The sequence below is a fragment of the Sturnira hondurensis genome, unplaced genomic scaffold, assembly GCF_014824575.4.
Source record: "Sturnira hondurensis isolate 20B ecotype Veracruz unplaced genomic scaffold, ASM1482457v3 Scaffold0023092, whole genome shotgun sequence".
NCBI lineage: Eukaryota > Metazoa > Chordata > Mammalia > Chiroptera > Phyllostomidae > Sturnira > Sturnira hondurensis.
This window is the reverse complement of record NW_028095723.1, coordinates 116,394-133,385: the sequence shown is the minus strand read 5'-3', so window position 1 is coordinate 133,385 and position 16,992 is coordinate 116,394. Positions and strand designations below refer to the sequence as shown.

At 36.4% G+C, this 16,992-nt stretch overlaps 1 protein-coding gene across 6 annotated transcripts in view; it reads right to left on the bottom strand.

The window, feature by feature from the left end:
• PLS3 (plastin 3) overlaps positions 1-16,992 on the bottom strand; it is a 104,368-nt gene that overhangs the window by 36,423 nt on the left and 50,953 nt on the right. For 4 of the 6 annotated variants that reach the window (XM_037037367.1, XM_037037372.1, XM_037037369.1 and 1 more), the window contains exons 2-3: positions 12,791-12,877; positions 9,038-9,121 (exon numbers count right to left, since the gene is read on the bottom strand). In XM_037037367.1, the coding sequence (XP_036893262.1) occupies positions 9,038-9,110 (73 nt within the window). In that variant the 5' untranslated portion in view covers positions 9,111-9,121; positions 12,791-12,877. Of the gene's footprint in view, positions 1-9,037; positions 9,158-12,790; positions 12,878-16,992 lie in introns of all 6 variants that reach the window. The other 2 variants (XM_037037371.1, XM_037037370.1) reach the window with 2 other exon arrangements.

Genomic DNA, 16,992 nt, shown 5'->3' with positions numbered 1-16,992 from the left:
AAGTTAAAAAAAAATGAGAGCCAAGGCTTCTGCTATGCCAGTGGAAAATAATGGAAACAAATGTTAAGAAAATTAAAATAATGAAACAATAACAACAAAAGACTGCTTGGAGCTTAACACTAAGCAGGGTGCAGAAAGTAAGTGTAGGGAGAACTTTTAAATCCTAATACTCATTTATTGTTAGTACGAATTTCAAAAGACTATTGATTGATCAAAACCTGTGATTGTTGGTAATTACAGAGATTTTTCTCCACACACTGATTTTGCTGAATTTCTAAAGAGAAAAATCAAGGCTACAATTGTTAATAGATGGGAAAAATCATATAATGATTTCTGTATTTTGTCACAATTGAATTATGACCAAATAGTTCTCACTACCGACCAAATAAGAAAGAATTGTCCTTGACAGGAAAATAAGTTATGGAGCTTGTTTTAAAAGTCAAGTTTCCCACAATGAAGAAAAAAATTCAAAGGATTTCCATAATACCTTTGACAGTTGCCTGAGGGCTCTGTAACTAATAACAATTAAAAACTGGAGAGATTTTAAAATAAAATTAAAAGATTCAGTTGGGTCTTTAATCACTTTTCTAATAGGCTATACATTAGCCTTAGTTATGCTGAAAAATATATAAATTTTATGTGCTATAATGTAATGGCTAAAACCTTTAGTAATAAATTCTACCATGATGAAAATCTTTTTTTTTATCAGCAAAAGTTCCCATTTATTGGTCCTTCTATATATTCTAATCACTGCTATGTGAATTACATGCAGCACTAATTTAAACTTTTTAGCAATCCTATGGGGAAGTGCTATTTATACATCTCTCATTTTAGAGATAGAAGACTTGAGCAATGAACAGTTAAATAACTTCCTAAAATCATACAATACTGTCAGGATTAGCATTTGTTTTTTGTTTTTTGGTTTTTTACTGATGTTTGAATACAATTGTATCCATTTTCCCACCACCACCTTCTCCTGCCATACCCACCCCCATTATGATGAAAATCTTCATAAGAAAGGCCTTTTTGTGTTTATAGTTGGTAATGAAAAAGTCCCAGTACATGAAAAGACTAAGTATAATTCCTTGGGATTCAATCAATCAAATTTTTATTAAAAACCTAACATGTGTTTAACACCGAGCAAGATACTGAAAGAGGAATACAAAAGAACAAAATGCAGAACAGGAAGAAACTTGGGACTCCACTATTCCTATGTACAGCATATAGAGTAACAACAGCTTGTATACATTAGGAACATATGCCTGATAGGGACTCCAAGACGTCATATGCTCGAATCTACCGAATTTGAAAAGCTGTTTACCAACTCTAAATCCTCCAAAATATATGACTTAAAATAAGAGAGCAGTTCCAACAATTACCCTTTCTTGCAGTCCAACTCTAATTGACTCCTCACTTAGTACAATTTAACCCTCTTTCCGCCACAAAAGTTATTGATTGGGGAGCCCTCTTTATAACACTAAGCTTTTAAGGATCAATTAATCTCTCTTATTGATAAAGGTATTCCAGTCCCATCCGGTAAACATATTTGAATTATCTTTTAGCTTAAAAATATTATTCACACAAACATTTCAAAGATGCAGTATGAGAACAGGGTCTCTGTTCAACAACAAAAAAACACTTCATTTGAAGAAGCAAGGCCTTGAAGATTAAACACTACCAATAAGTCATGGTTTCTACCTCAAAATTCTATTCATAAAGAAACAAATCAGGCTGTCTGCAACACTCAAAGATGAAGTTAAATAAACACAAGGTTCACTGCGAAGGGGGAAGATAGCAATGGAGTAGGAGGGAGCAGATTCCATTTCCCATATACCTGGGAGAAAATACTGGCAGATCTAGGGAGAAACAGCACAAACAGCCAACAGTTTCCCATTATTTATGAAAATAAGAGGCCAGAGATTGTGATGGACACTGAAGGACCAGAGACTTGCAGTGACTGTAAATATCATAAAATACACTCCTGCTGTCATAAACCATTTTTCCTCCCCCTCCAACTGATCACAAAAAAATTGAAAAAGGAGTAGGTGGAAACTGAGAACATCAAGATAGCTGAAGGAGACTGCACCACCGAATATCACAGGTATTCTACCACAGAAGTTCACACCATAAACCCAAGGAGTCAGAACAGATCAATTCAAGAAGCTGAGGCTAACAAGAAGAGTCTCACAAACAATGGAAAGACAAAGAAATAATCCCCAAATGAAAGAGAAGGAGGAAGCCTCAGAAAGAATGTTAGATGAAATAGAGGCAAGTCAACTACCAGATATTGAATTCAAAGCACTGGTTATCAGGAAATTCAAAGAGCTCACAATGAGCAACCAGAAACTACAGGGGTGATACAATGAACTCACCACAAACTATATCAACATGAAAAAGGAAATATAAATTATCAGCAAAGGCCAAGAGGAAATGAAAAATACAATTTCTGAACTGAAGAACACAGTAGAAGGAATCAAGACCTGGGTCGATGAAAGCAGAAGATCGGATCGGCAAGTTAGAGGACACAGTAGAAAAAAACACCCAGAAAGAGCAAGAAAAGGAAAAGAGGCTCAGAAAGAATGAAAAGGGATTAAGAGAAATGCAAGACAATATGAAACAGTAATATAAGAATAACAGGGATACCAGGAAAAAAAAAAGAAGAAAGAAGAAAGAAGAAAGAAGAAAGAAGAAAGAAGAGGAAGAGGAAGAGGAAGAGGAAGAGGAAGAGGAAGAGGAAGAGGAAGAGGAAGAAGAAGAAGAAGAAGAAGAAGAAGAAGAAGAAGAAGAAGAAGAAGAAGAAGAAGAAGGGATAGAAAACTTATTTGAAAAAGTAATGAAGGAAAAATTCCCTAAATTGATGACAGAGAAAAAATCACACAAATCTAGGAATGACAGAGTCACAATCAAGAGGAACCTAAAGGCGCCCACTTCAAGAGACATCATCATTAAAATGGCAAAAATTCCAAAACAAAGACCGAATCTTAAAGGCAGGAAGGAAGAAAAAGGAAGTAACATACAGGAAAGCCCCAATATGGCTAACAACTGACTTCTCAATGGAAAAACTCCAAGCAACAGGAGAATGGCAAGGAATATTCCAAGTAATAAGACCCAGAGGCCTACATCCAAAGCTACTTTACCAAGTAAGGTTTTCAATAAAGATAGAAAGTCAAATAAAGTGCTTCTAAGATAAAAGAAGTCTAAAAGAATATGCCTCCACCAAACCAGCTCTACAAGAAAAATTAAAAGGACTGCTTTAAGGAAAGGAAGGAAAAGAGAGACACAGAGAGGAACACAGATAAAAAAATGGCAATGAATGAGTACCTATCAATGCTAACCTTAAATGTGAATGGATTAAATGCTCCAATCAAAAGACATAGAATAGCTGAATGGATAAGAAAGCATGACCCACATATGTGCTGCCTACTCTTTAAGAGACCCACCTCAGGACAAAAGACCTACACAGACTAAAAGTGAAGAGCTGCAAACAAATTTTCCAAGCAAATGGACAAGAAATAAAAGGCAGGATATCAATTCTTCCATCGGACAAAATAGACTTCAAAAAAAGGGCCATAAATAGTGACCAAGAAGGTCACTTCATAATACTCAAGGGATGAATCCACAAAGAACACATTAACATCGTAAATATATATGCACCCAACATACCAGCACCCAGATATATAAAGAAAATCTTAGAGGATTTCAAGAAAGATATTGGCAGCAAAATAATTATAGTAAGGGATTTTAACACCCCACTGTCAAAAATAGACAGATATTCCAAACAAAATATCAACAAAGATATAGCGGCATTACCCAACACCCTAGATGAAATGGACTTAACTAATATATATAGATCCCTTCATTCCAAAGAAGCTAAATACACATTCTTTTCAAATGCACATGGAATATTTCCAAAGATAGACCTCATGATAGGAAACAAAACGAGTCTCAACAAATTCAAGAAAATAGAAATCATACCAAGCATTTTTTTAACACAAGGAATTGAAATTGGAAACCAACCCCAAAGGAAAAAAACCAAAACACCCAAATCATGCAGATTGAATGGAATGCTATTAAACAACAAATGGGTCAAATATGAAATTAGAGAAGAATTCCAAAAGTTTCTGGAAACAAATAAAAATGAACTCACAAACACCCAAAACTTACGGGACACAACAAAGTCAGTCCTGAGAGGGAAGTTCATAGCACTACATGCTTAACTAAAGAAGATAGAAACATTTCAAACAACCTAACCCTATGCCTACAAGAACTCGAGAAACAACAACAAAGACAGCCCAGAGCAAGTAGAAGGAAGGAATTAAGCAAAATCAGAGCAGAATTAAATGACATAGACTAAAAGCACAATTCTAAGGATTGATGAATCCAGGAGTTGGTTTTTTTAAAAGATAAAGAAAATACACAAACCTTTAAGGAGGCTCATCAAGAAAAGAAGACAGAGGGCCCAAATAAATACAACCAGAAATGAAAGAAGAGAGATTACAATTGATACCCACAGAAATAGAAGGGATTGTAAGAAATTACTATGAAGAACTGTATGCCAAGAAATTTGAAATCCTGGGTGAAATGTACAAATTTCTAGAAAAATATAATCTTCCAAAACTCAATGAAGAAGAAGCAGAGAGCCTGAACAGTACAATAACAACAGATGAAATTGAAGCAGTAATCAAAAAACTCCCGTTACACAAAAGCCGTGACTAAGGTGGTATAACAGAAGAATTCTACAAAGCATCTGAGGAAAAGCTAACCCCTATTCTTCACAGACTACTCCAAAAAATCCAAAATGATGGAAGACTCCCAAACTCTTTTAGTGAAGCCAGCACCATCCTAATTCCAAAACCAGATAAAGACACAACAAAGAAAGGAAACTTCAGGCCAATATCGCTGATGAACATAAGTCCTCAACAAAACATTGACAAATCTCATCCAACAGCACATTAAAAACATCATATACCATGACCAAGTGGGATTCATCTCAGGGATGCAAGGATGGCTCAATATGTGCAAATCAGTAAAGGTAATATATCACATAAACAAAACCAAACACAAAAATTACATGATCGTATCAATAGATGTGGAAAAAGCTTTTGATAAGGTACAACACCCATTCATGATAAAAACAATCAGCAAAGTGGGCAGAGAGGGAGCATTCTTCAATATAATAAAAGCCATATATGAGAGACCTACAGCCAACATCATACTCAATGGGCACAAACTAAAAGCTTTTCCTAGATTAAGATCAGGAAAAAGAAAAGGTTATCCACTTTCACCACTTCTATTCAATATAGTATTGGAAGTTTTAGCCATAGCAATCACACAAGAAAAGGAAATAAAAGGCATCCAAATCAGAAAGGAGGAATCGAAACTGTCACTGTTTGCAGATGACATGATAGTGTACATGGAAAATCCTGTAGACTCTACCCAAAAACTGCTCCAACTGATAAATGAATTTGGCAAAACTGTAGGATACAAAGTCAATATCCAGAAATCAAAGGTATTTTTGTATACCAACAATGAAACAGCAGAAGTGGAAATCAAGAAAAAATCCCATTCAATACAGCAACAGAAAAATAAAATATCTGGGAATAAACCTAACCAGAGAGGTAAAACACCTGTATACAGAAAACTAAACAACACTAAAGAAAGAAATCAAGGAAGAAATAAACAAATAGAAACATATAGCGTGTTCATGGACTGGAAGAACTAACATCATCAAAATGTCCATACTATCCAAAGAAATGTACAAATTCAATGCAATACCTATTAAAGTAACAACGGCATATTTCACAGACATAGAAGAAAACACTTCAAAAATTTATATGGAGCCATAAATGATCCCGAATAGCAGCTGCAATTTTGAGAAAGAAGAACAAAGTAGGAGGCATCACAATACTTGATACCAAACTGTACTACAAGGCCACTGTAATCAAAACAGCCTGGTACTGGCATAAAAACAGGCACATAGACCAATGGAACAGAACAGAGAGCCCAGAAATAATCCTAAGTCTCGATGGGCAACTAGTATTCAGCAAAGGGGGCAGCAACATAAAATGGAGTAAAAATAGTCTCTTCAACAAATGGTGTTTGGAGAACTGGACAGCTACATGCAAAAAAAAATGGAACTTGAGCACCAACTTACACCATGCACCAAAATAAATTCAAGGTGGATGAAAGAGTTAAATATAAGCCATGACACAATTAAAATCCTAGAGAACATTGGCAGGAAAATCTCAGATATTTCACGCAGCAACATTCTTACTGATACGTCCCCTCAAAGAAGGGACATGAAGGAAAGAATAAACAAATGGAATCTCATCACAATACAAAGCTTCTGAATGGCTAAAGAAAACAGTATTAAGATAAAAAGAGGTCCAACTGTTTGGGGAAATGTATTTGCCAATGATACCTCAGACAAAGGTTTACTCTCCAAAATATACAAAGAATTCACAGGACTCCATGCTAAGAAGACAAGGAACCCAATTAAAAAATGGGCAAGGCACTTGAACAGACACTTCTCCAAGGAAGACACAAAGAGGATCCAGAGACACATGAAAAGATGCTCAATATCACTACCTATCAGAGAGATTCAAATTAAAACCACAATGAGATACCACTTTACACTGGTCAGAATGGCCATCATCAACAAAGCAACAAACAAGTGTTAGAGAGATTGCGGGGAAAAGGGGACCAAAGTTCACTGTTGGTGGGATTGCAGACTGGTACAACCATTATGGATAACAGTATGGAATTTCCTCAGAAAAGGAAAAATGGAACTGCTCTTTGACTCAGCAATTCCACTGTTAGGAGTATATGCTAAGACCCCAGAAATACCAATCCAAAAGAACCGCTATGCACACCAATGTTCATAGGAGCACGATTTACAATAGCCAAGTGTTGGAAGCAACCTAGGTGCCCATCAGTAAATGAACGGATCCAAAAACTATGGTACATTTACACAATGGAATTCTATGCAGCAGAAATAAAGAAGGAGCTCCTAACCATTGCAATAGCATGGATGGAATTGGAAAGCATTATGCTGAGTGAAATAAGCCAGGCAGTGAAAGACCAATGCCACATGATCTCACCTTTAACAGGAAGCAAAACAACAAACAAACAAGCAAGCAAAATATAACCAAAGACACTGAAATACAAAACAGGTTGACAGTGTCCAGAGGGGAGAGGGGAGGGAACTTCAGGAGAAAAGGGGAAGGATTCAGAGGAACAAGTATAAAGGACACATGGACAAAAACTAAGGCGGGCGGGGGGGGGGGGAATGAGAGGGAGGTGGGGAGCACTGGGGCAGTGGGCTGGGATGGGAGTAAGACAGAAAACTGTATTGAACCATAAGTAAATACATTTTAAGAAAATAAATAAAGGAAAATAAACATAAGGTTCAAAGGAAATGTAATCTTTACACAATTATAAGGCTACTTCCACAGAATGATGAGACTTAAAATATCTCACAGCCACAAATTTAGCTGGTCTTTTTTCATAACCATTTGAGTATCTGACTGGGTAGTAGTATCACAGTCAGTGGTACCTATGGATTGCCTCTCTCTCTCTCTCTCTCTCTCTCTCTCTCTCTCTCTCTCTCACACACACACACACACACACACACACACACAATTATGTTAGATTCTTGACTACTTGATTTTTTTTCTAGTTAGAATTCTGATGGGATTATGAATAGTCATTTTGGCTGGGGTTAATTACTCTTCCCATGGGGTGACTTCACAGAAAATGTTAAAAATGTATGGGAATCACCCTGGTTGGTGTGGTTCAGTGGACAGCGTGCCAACCTACAAACCAAAGGGTCACCGGTGTGATTCCCAGTCTAGGGTTGCAGACCAGGTCTCCAGTTGAGGGCACATGAGAGGCAACCACACGTTAATGTTATTCTCCATCTCTTTTTCACTCCCTTTCCCTCTGCCTACAAATAAATAAATAAAAATTTTAAAAAATATATGGGAATAGGAATATACATGTTCTCACTTTTCACTAATGGGATTTTCAACACAGATCAAAGACTAGATTCAGATTTAAATGACAAATCATCATGATCTAACTTTATATACTTTAATCAATGAGATACAAAGTAGTAATAGTTTACTTCTCTAAGCACATGTTGACTCATGTGCATACATACATCAATAATCAGTTCCTATTGTTTTCTCATTTTCTCTACTGATTTGAACTGAAATTTGGAATGTAAATGTCTTAGCAAAAAACTGCTTCCATAGCTACTAAATTCTAAGACTTGTTATATGATATTAAAGGATAAACCAAATGGAATGCTATGACTTCTCATCATATAATGATGCTATACTTTATTTATTTTTATTTTTTTATTTTATTTATTTTTTTAATGATGCTATAATTTAATGTGAAGGTAGGACAGTCTACATTTGGCAAAGGTAGTAAATATACATGAAAAAAGTGATAAAGCCAAGCTAATTAGGGAAAGGTAATACAATATCTAATAATTCTTAACATTTTCAGGGGTCACATATACCTTTGAGATTATGGAAAAAACTCCAAAACTCCTCCACAAAAAAATGATTCACCAAATATGACATCATAAAATTTGTCTAAAAATTTCAGGAGCCACAGAAACACTAGTTCCTGAACCAAAAACCTTTGATCATATTGGATATAATTAGAAACAATACAGTTTTAAGTGTAGCTTTTAAAACTTTATCACATCGTTGTTTAACCACTCCTATGGTTTTTTTAGGTTTTTTAAAGATTTTATTTATTTATCTTTAGAGGGGAAGGGAAGGAGAGAGGGAGAGAAATATCAATGTATGGTTGCTTCTCGTGCATCCCCTACTGGGAACTGGTCTGCAACCCAGGCATGTGCCCTGACTGGGAATCGAACTGCGATCCTTTGGTTTACAGGCCCATGCTTAGTCCACTGAGCTACACCAGCCAGGGCCATTCATATGATTTTTAAGAGAAATATCTTTGGTTAGGGCCAAATAAGGATTTTTTTAGTATAGCTATACTGCAAAAAACTACTTACCAACTTTTGCAAAGGCCTCTTTGAGTTCATCAAGCTCATCTTTGGAAATCTGAGTGGTAGCCATCTCATCCATTTAAAGAAGATCTGAAGAGAAACTCCAAATGTTTCAAACTTTAAAAACTTTGTGATAAATATATTATAAACACTCCTGTGAAATTCCCATCTAAAGAATAATTTAAACAGAAAACCAATATCATCTGAATAGGTTCCCATATTAGTAGCCACAGCCAAAATAAAGAAAATAAATAAATAAGACGACATCATTTACCAAGTTACTCAGAAAAAATATTCCTGAACCTTATTTTCAGAGTATAAGGAAGAGTCTAGGTACCTGGCAATGACAGTAAACAGATACACAATAGAAATTCTTAGTTGTATGTGACCAAATATTCATGTAAAATATGAATCTTTCCTAGCAATCCATTTATTTTTAAAATTTGTCTCACTGTTTATTTCCATTTTCCGGCTTTATTGAGATATAATTGGAAATAATATTATGTAAGTTTAAGGTATACAACTTGATGATTTGATATATATACATATATAGTGCATAGATTACCATAGGTGGATTAGCTAACATGTCCTTCACCTCACATTCACTGGGAAAACACAGATTTTTTAAATTTTTACTAATTTAGTAAATTTTTAGAGAGAGAGAAGAAGGAAAAGAGAGAAATGTTGATTTGTTATTCCACTTCTTTATGCATTCATTGGTTGATTCTTGTATGTGCCCTATCTAGAACCTGAAACCTTGACTTATCAGGAAGGGGAGATGCTCTAACCAACTGAGCTAGCCAGCCATGAAAAAACTGACTTTTATTTATTCATTTTTTGTTTGATTCTTTTGTTTTTAATTACTTTGTAGTTGTTCAATTACAGTTATTTGCATTTTCTCCCAAACACTCCTCCCAGGGGCCAAACCTCCCTCCCTCCCTTGCTTCCATTCTCCTCTTTGTTTTTTTTTAATATATTTTATTGAATATGCCATTACAGTTGTCCCATTCCCCTCCACCCTGCACACCTCCTCCCACCCACATTACCCCACTTTAGTCCATGTCCATGTGTCATAAGTTCTTTAATTTCTACATTTCTCACACTACTCTTGTCCTCCCATTTTCTCCCCACCATCTATGCTACTTATTGTTTGTACCTTCTCTCCCACTATCCTCCTCCAACTCCCCCATTGCTAATTCTCCATGTGATCTCCATTTATCTGGCTCTGCTTCTGTTTTAGGTGTCTACTTAGTTTGCTTTGGTTTTAGGTATGGTTGTTAATAACTGAGTTTGCTGTCCTTTCACTGTTCATATTTTTTATCTTCTTTTTCCTTAGATAAGTCCCTTTAACATTTCATATAATAAGGGCTTGGTGATGATGAACTCCTTCAACTTGACCTTATCTGAGAAGTGCTTTATTTGTCCTTCCATTCTAAATGAAAGCTTTGCTGAATAGAGCAGTCTTGGATGTAGGTCCTTGTCTTTCATGACTTGGAATACTTCTTTCCAGCCCCTTCTTGCTTGTAAAGTCTCTTTTTTGAGAAATCAACTGACAGTCTGATGGGAACTGTAGGTGACTATCCCCTTATCTCTTGCTGCTTCTAGGATTCTCTCCTTCATTTCAATCTTGGCTAATGTAATTATGATGTGCCTTGGTGTGTTCCTTCTTGGGTCCAACTTCTTTGGGACTCTCTTCTTTGGAAATTCTCCAATTTCCCGGACTTCCTGGAAGTCTATTTCCTTTGCCAGATTGGGGATGTTCTCTTTTATTATTTGTTCAAATAAGTTTTCCACTTGTTGCTGTTCCTCTTCTCCTTCTGGTACCCTTACAATTCGGATGTTGGAACATTTAAAGATATTCTGGAGGCTCCTAAGCCTTTCCTCATTTTTTTGAATTCTTGTTTCTTCATTATTTTCTGTTTGGTTGTTTCTTTCTTCATTCTGGTCCACTCCATTGATTTGAATCCCAGTTTTATTTTCATCACTATTGGTTCCCTGTGCATTTTGCTTCAATTCACTTAGTGTAGTCTTCATTTTTTCATCTAACTTGCGACCAAAACCAACCAGTTCTGTGAACATCATGATCACTGGTGTTTTGAACTGTGCATCTGATAGGTTGGCTATCACTTGGTCACTTAAAAGTATTTGCTCTGGGGCTTTGATTTGTTCTTCTGATTGAGCCATTTTTGGTCAGGTCGCACCTATTATTTATGAGGGGCGGAGCTTTAGGTGTTCACCAGGGTGGGGCAACCCACCTCACTTGGTTGTGACGCTGTATGTGGGGGTGGGGTCAGAGAGGGAACAATGGCACTTGTTCTGCTCTATCTCGGATTTCAGTCCCCTCTGCCACTTCCCACAAGCTGGCACCTTTCAATCAGTGCTTTTAGGCTTTATTTCCTATCGCTGGGGCCCTGGGTTGCACACTTTGTCTTGCTGCCCATTTTTGCATAGTTTATCTGCACATGAATATGTGACCATGGTCAGCCCTGCGCCACCTGCGCTCCTGGGTCTGGCTGCCACTGTCTTTTCCTGCCGTGATCCCTCTCTGCCAGCTGCTGACTCCACCCTTTTTACCAATCTGGTTGAATGGCTGCCGGACTTCTGTACAGTTCAATTTTATGTCTGTTCTGGTTGTGTTTTTTGTTTCTAAATTCTTTGTGTTCCTTAATTTTGGTTGTGCGAGGAGGCATAATGTTTCCACCTACCCCTCCATCTTAGCCAGAAGTCTCTCCCCTTTGGTTTTGTCCATGTATCCTTTACAGTCGTTCCTGAAAAAGCTTCTCCCTACTGTTATTGTTAGATAACAGTAGCTATTGTTAGACTGTTCTTCATTTCAATGTTTCTGTTTATATTTTGTTTTTTTTTTCTTTTACTGATTATGTTCCAATTAAAGGTGAGATTATGTGGTATTTGTCCTTCACTGCCTGTGTTATTTCACTTAGCATAATGCTCTCTAGTTCCATCCATGCTATCACAAAGGGTAGGAGCTCCTTCTTTCTCTCTGCTGTGTAGAATTCCGTTGTGTAAATGTACCATGATTTTTTGATCTAGTCATTTACTGATGGGCACTTACTTATAGCACTTGGCTACTGTAAATTGTGCTGCTATGAACATGGAGTGCATAGGTTTTTTTGGATTGGTGTTTCAGGGCTCTTAGTCCCATACAGTTGGTTCTCTTTTCATTTTAATGCTATTTTCTTTAGCCATGCAGAAGCTTTTTAATTTGATGAGGTCTCATTTGTTTATTCTTTCCTTTATATCCCTTGCTTTAGGGGACATATCAGAAAACACTGATTTTTTAATAGCACACTAACACCTACCAGTCACTCCCATTAAAGGAAGAACCGATTGAAACAAATTACATTTGCCGAAATAAATTACATGATACAGAAATACACAAGTGGTGCTAATAAACATATCTTTATGTACATTACATTATTTGAATTTATACCCTTTCAGATTTGGCTCTATTTTACCTATTTTGCTAATGAAGCAGGAATTGGCAAACTATGACCTTGGGCCCAATCTGGGCCAAGTATAGTTTTCATAAATAAACAAACATTTGCAGTCAATTTTGATGATATGGCACATTAACTTTGAACCCAAATAAAGTGAAATTTTATCCCCCACAAATTCCATTCCTTTCAGTTTCCACCATAATGCAATATACATTTATAATGATTGATTTTAAAAAATTAAATAAAAACAGGGTTTTAAACAACATAAAACGGAACTTGCCTGTTCATAAATTTTTCTTACCTGTGATGTTAAGATGTTACAAAAGACTGACAACTTCTCTGTAGATAGTAAGTTAGGTAATAACACTTTTCAGATTGGTTTTGGGATCTATAAGGTAATGAAAGATCTTCAGTTAGATTTGATGTCAGGCATTCTAAAGATTAAGAGTAAAAAGCACTTCTTCATAAGTTAAGCTGCAACCCGAGAATAGTACTTTTTAAAAATATTCTATATTTTAGTTACATGATGTTCAACATTTCTGATTACAAAAAATACAATATAAGATTTATTCCAATTTCCTTTACACACATTTTAAGAAATCATGTTTTCAATACAGAATTACTACCCATTGCCATGAATTATATCATAAAGAACAATGGCACAGAAAGTCTGAAAGTGAGATTGCCTCAGAAAATCCCAAACATGTGGCCTCTCCTTTATCTCTAAAGCTCCTTTCCAGTTTGGGAGTTTTGTCAGTCAGGAATAATCTAAAGTATGTGAGTAAAAAAAAAAAGACATTTGATTTTATTCTCATACTACCACGTCACTTCCATAAAAAAGAAAATTAGACAGAGATGGTTCTGGAGATAACCCCGCCTGTCCAACCCTTCATTTTTGCTAACCAGTGGACTCTTAACTAAATCCTTCCACTTCTTGCCTTTGCAGGCAGCAAGACTAAACAAGGCAGAAATCCCTTTCCCTCTTCCTCATACCCCTTAGCAGCACACATATACACCTATCCTCACACAATTTTACACATATTTTAGGCATCTGTTAGATGTCTAGTTTCTACCCTCAACATATTTACAATCTGTGGAAGGCAAATGTAAATAATTATAAATCAACACAAAGTGAAATAGTGGAGGCAATAAAAGATATAGAAGGAAATGGGCTCAGGAAACTAACGATTATCAACTCCTCACGTGGGCCAGGAGAGCAGCACTTTTGTTCTCCCACCATCAACCAGAAAATACTTAGACCTCATGGAAATAATATGAAGGCACCCATACACTTAAAAATACATTGATACAATGCAGCATTTAAAAACCCTAAATATAATTCCAACTTTTGTAACTTCTTATTCCAGTCTAATTGTCTTAATGAAAACCTAAAGTGACTTCTTACATCTGTAACTCAGATTTTTTCCTATGGGAGACATTAAAAGGCACACATGAATAAAAATAAAAAGGAGAATTGGAACATGTATGCATACTCCAAACAACATTTCCAAGCAAATTTGGTACAGAGTAACAAATAGTTTAATTTAGGAGACTTTCACTTTAACATATTCAATTTCAATTATTTATAGCTATTTGAAAGTAAATAAATAATTGCTACTCTGAAATACGTGAGCTAAAACTGAAAAATACAAAGTGAAATTTCTTTTATTAAATACTTTTGAATTTTATTGTTCAAATACAGTCTTCTGCCTCTCCCTCACCCCTCCCCATCACCCCAGCCATCCCAACTTCTCTCCACTGTTTCCACCCCTCCTTGTTTCTGTCCGTGTGTCCATTATAGTTGTTCCTATAAACCGTTCACCCTTTTACCCCCAATACCCCCTACACTCTCTCCTATGATTACTGTCAATTTGTTCTTCATTTTGATGTCTCTGAGTATATTTTGTTTTTTTATTTTGTTGACTAGGTTCCACTTAAAGGTTAGATCATATGGTGTTTGTCTTTCACGGCCTGGCTTATTTCACTTAGCATAATGCTCTCCAGATCGATCCAGGCTGTCACAAAGGGAAGGAGCTCCTTCTTTCTTTCTGCTGCATAGAATTCCATTGTGTAAATGTACCATAGTTTTTGGATCCATTCATTCACTGATGGGCACCTAGGTTGCTTCTAAGTCTTGGCTATTGTAAATTGTGCTGTAATAAACACTGAGGTGCATAGGTTCTTTTAGATTGATGTTTCAAGGTTCTTAGGATATAATCCCAGCAGTGGAATTGACAGCTCAAAAGGCAGTTCCATTTTTACTTTTCTGAGGAAATTCCATACTGTTATCCATAATGGTTGTACCAGTCTGCAATGCCACCAACAGTGAACTTGGGTCCCCTTTTCCCCACAACCTCTCCAACACATGTTTGTTGATTTGTTTATGATGGCCATTCTCAATGGTGTGAAATTATATCTCATTGTGATTTTAATTTGCATCTCTCTGATGCCTAGCAATACTGACCATCTTTTCCATTGTCTCAGGGCCCTCTGTATGTCCTCCTTGGAGAAGTGTCTGCTCAAGTCCTCTGCCCATTTTTTATTTGGGTTGCTTATCTTCATAGAGTGGAGTCCTGTGAGTTCTTTGTATATTTTGGAGATCAAACCCTTGTCTGAGGTATCATTGGCAAATATGTTTTCCCATACAGTTGGTTCTCTTTTCATTTTAATGCTGTTTTCTTTAGCAGAGCAGAAGATTTTTATTTTGATGAGGTCCCATTTGTTTATTCTTTCCTTTATGTCCCTTGCACTAGGGGACCTATCAGTGAAAATATTGCTCCATGCAATATCTAAGATTTTCCTATGTTGTCCTGAAGGACTTTCATGGTGTCAAAACTTATATTTAAGTCTTTTATCCACCTTGAATTTATTTTTGTGGGTGGTGTAAGTTGGGTATCAAGTTTCATTTTTTTCCTTTTAGCTGTCTATCTCTCCCAACACTGTTTCTTGAAGAGGCTATTTTTGTCCCACTCTATGCTGCTGCCCTCTTTGTCAAATATTAATTGACCATAAACACTTGTGTTTATTTCTGGGCTCTCTAATGTGTTCTATTGGTCCATGTATCTGTTCTTATGCCAGTACCAGGCTGTTTTGATTACAGTGGCCTTGTAATAGAGTTTGATAATCAGATATTGTGATCCCACCTACTTTGTTCTTCTTTCTCAAAATTACTGCAGGTATTTGGGGTTGTTTATGTTTCCACATAAGTTTTGAAGCATTTATTCTGTATCTTTTCTTCCTTTTTTTACAGCAGTCCAATTTGCATCTCTTGCAGAGGTGGTTTGGTGGAGTTGTATTCTCTCAGCTTCTTTTGTCTGTGAAACTCCTTATTTGGCCTTCCATTTTAATTGACAACCTTGCTGGATAGAGTACTCTTGGTTGCAGGCTTCTGGTTTTCATTACTTGGAATATTCCTTGCCATCCTCTTCTGCCTTGGAGCGTTTCCATTGAGAAGTCAGATGCTCGTCTTATCAGGGCCTCCTTGTTTGTTATTTCCTGTTTTTCCCCTGCTGCCTTTAAGACTCTTTGTCTTATAATATTGCCATTTTAATTATGATGTGTCTTGAAGTGGGCCTTTTAGGATCCTCTTAATTGGAACTCTCTGTATTTCCTGGATTTCCTGTAACTTTTTCTCTCATCAAATTAGGGAACTTTTACATCACTACTTTTTCAAACAGGTTTTCTAACCCTTTCTCTTTTTCGTGTCTTTCTGGTATTCCTATTATATGGATATAATTACATTTCATGTTGTCCTCAAGTTCCCTTAACACATTTCCATTCTTTCTGAGTCTCTTTACCTTTTCTTGCTCTTTCTGGGTGTTTTTTTCTACCTTCTCATCCATCCCACTGATTCAATCCTCTCCTTCATCCAGCTTGCTTATAATTCCTTCTGGTGTGTTTTTTATTTCTGAGATTTTATTGTTCATTTCTTCCTGGATTTTGATTATAGTTTCTATTTCCTTTTTCACACTGTTGTAGTTATCACTCAGTTCCTTGTAGTTGTCTGTGAGTTCCTTGAGCATCTTTATAACCATTATTTTGAATTCTATATCTGATGATTTGCTTACCTCCACTTCATTTAGCTCTTTTAGTGGGGAGTTTTCATTCATTTTGATTGCACGCTCTTTTTTGTCTCCCCATTTAAGGTGACTCTTCTTGTTTGTTTCTGTGCTTCCTGATGATTCACTTTGCTAGCTGTCCTTGTAGGGTGAACTTCTATGGTAGGAATTCTATGGGGTTCCGTGGTGTGGTCTCTTTGATCTCCTTTTCTAGATGCTCTAGGTTTGCCCTTTCTTCTGTTTATGAGGACTGCCTCATTGTACTTGGTTTTCTACCTTTTGGTGGTTACTTTGTTGGTGGTTTCTCTCCTCTAGCAGGTATACTGATGTTCGAAGCTCTCACCTAATCTTCTATGTGATCAGTGGCAGGGAGCAGGCAAAATAGATTAAGATAGTGGGACACTATTTTATAAGATTGAAAGTACCAGCACGTAGAGAAGAGATA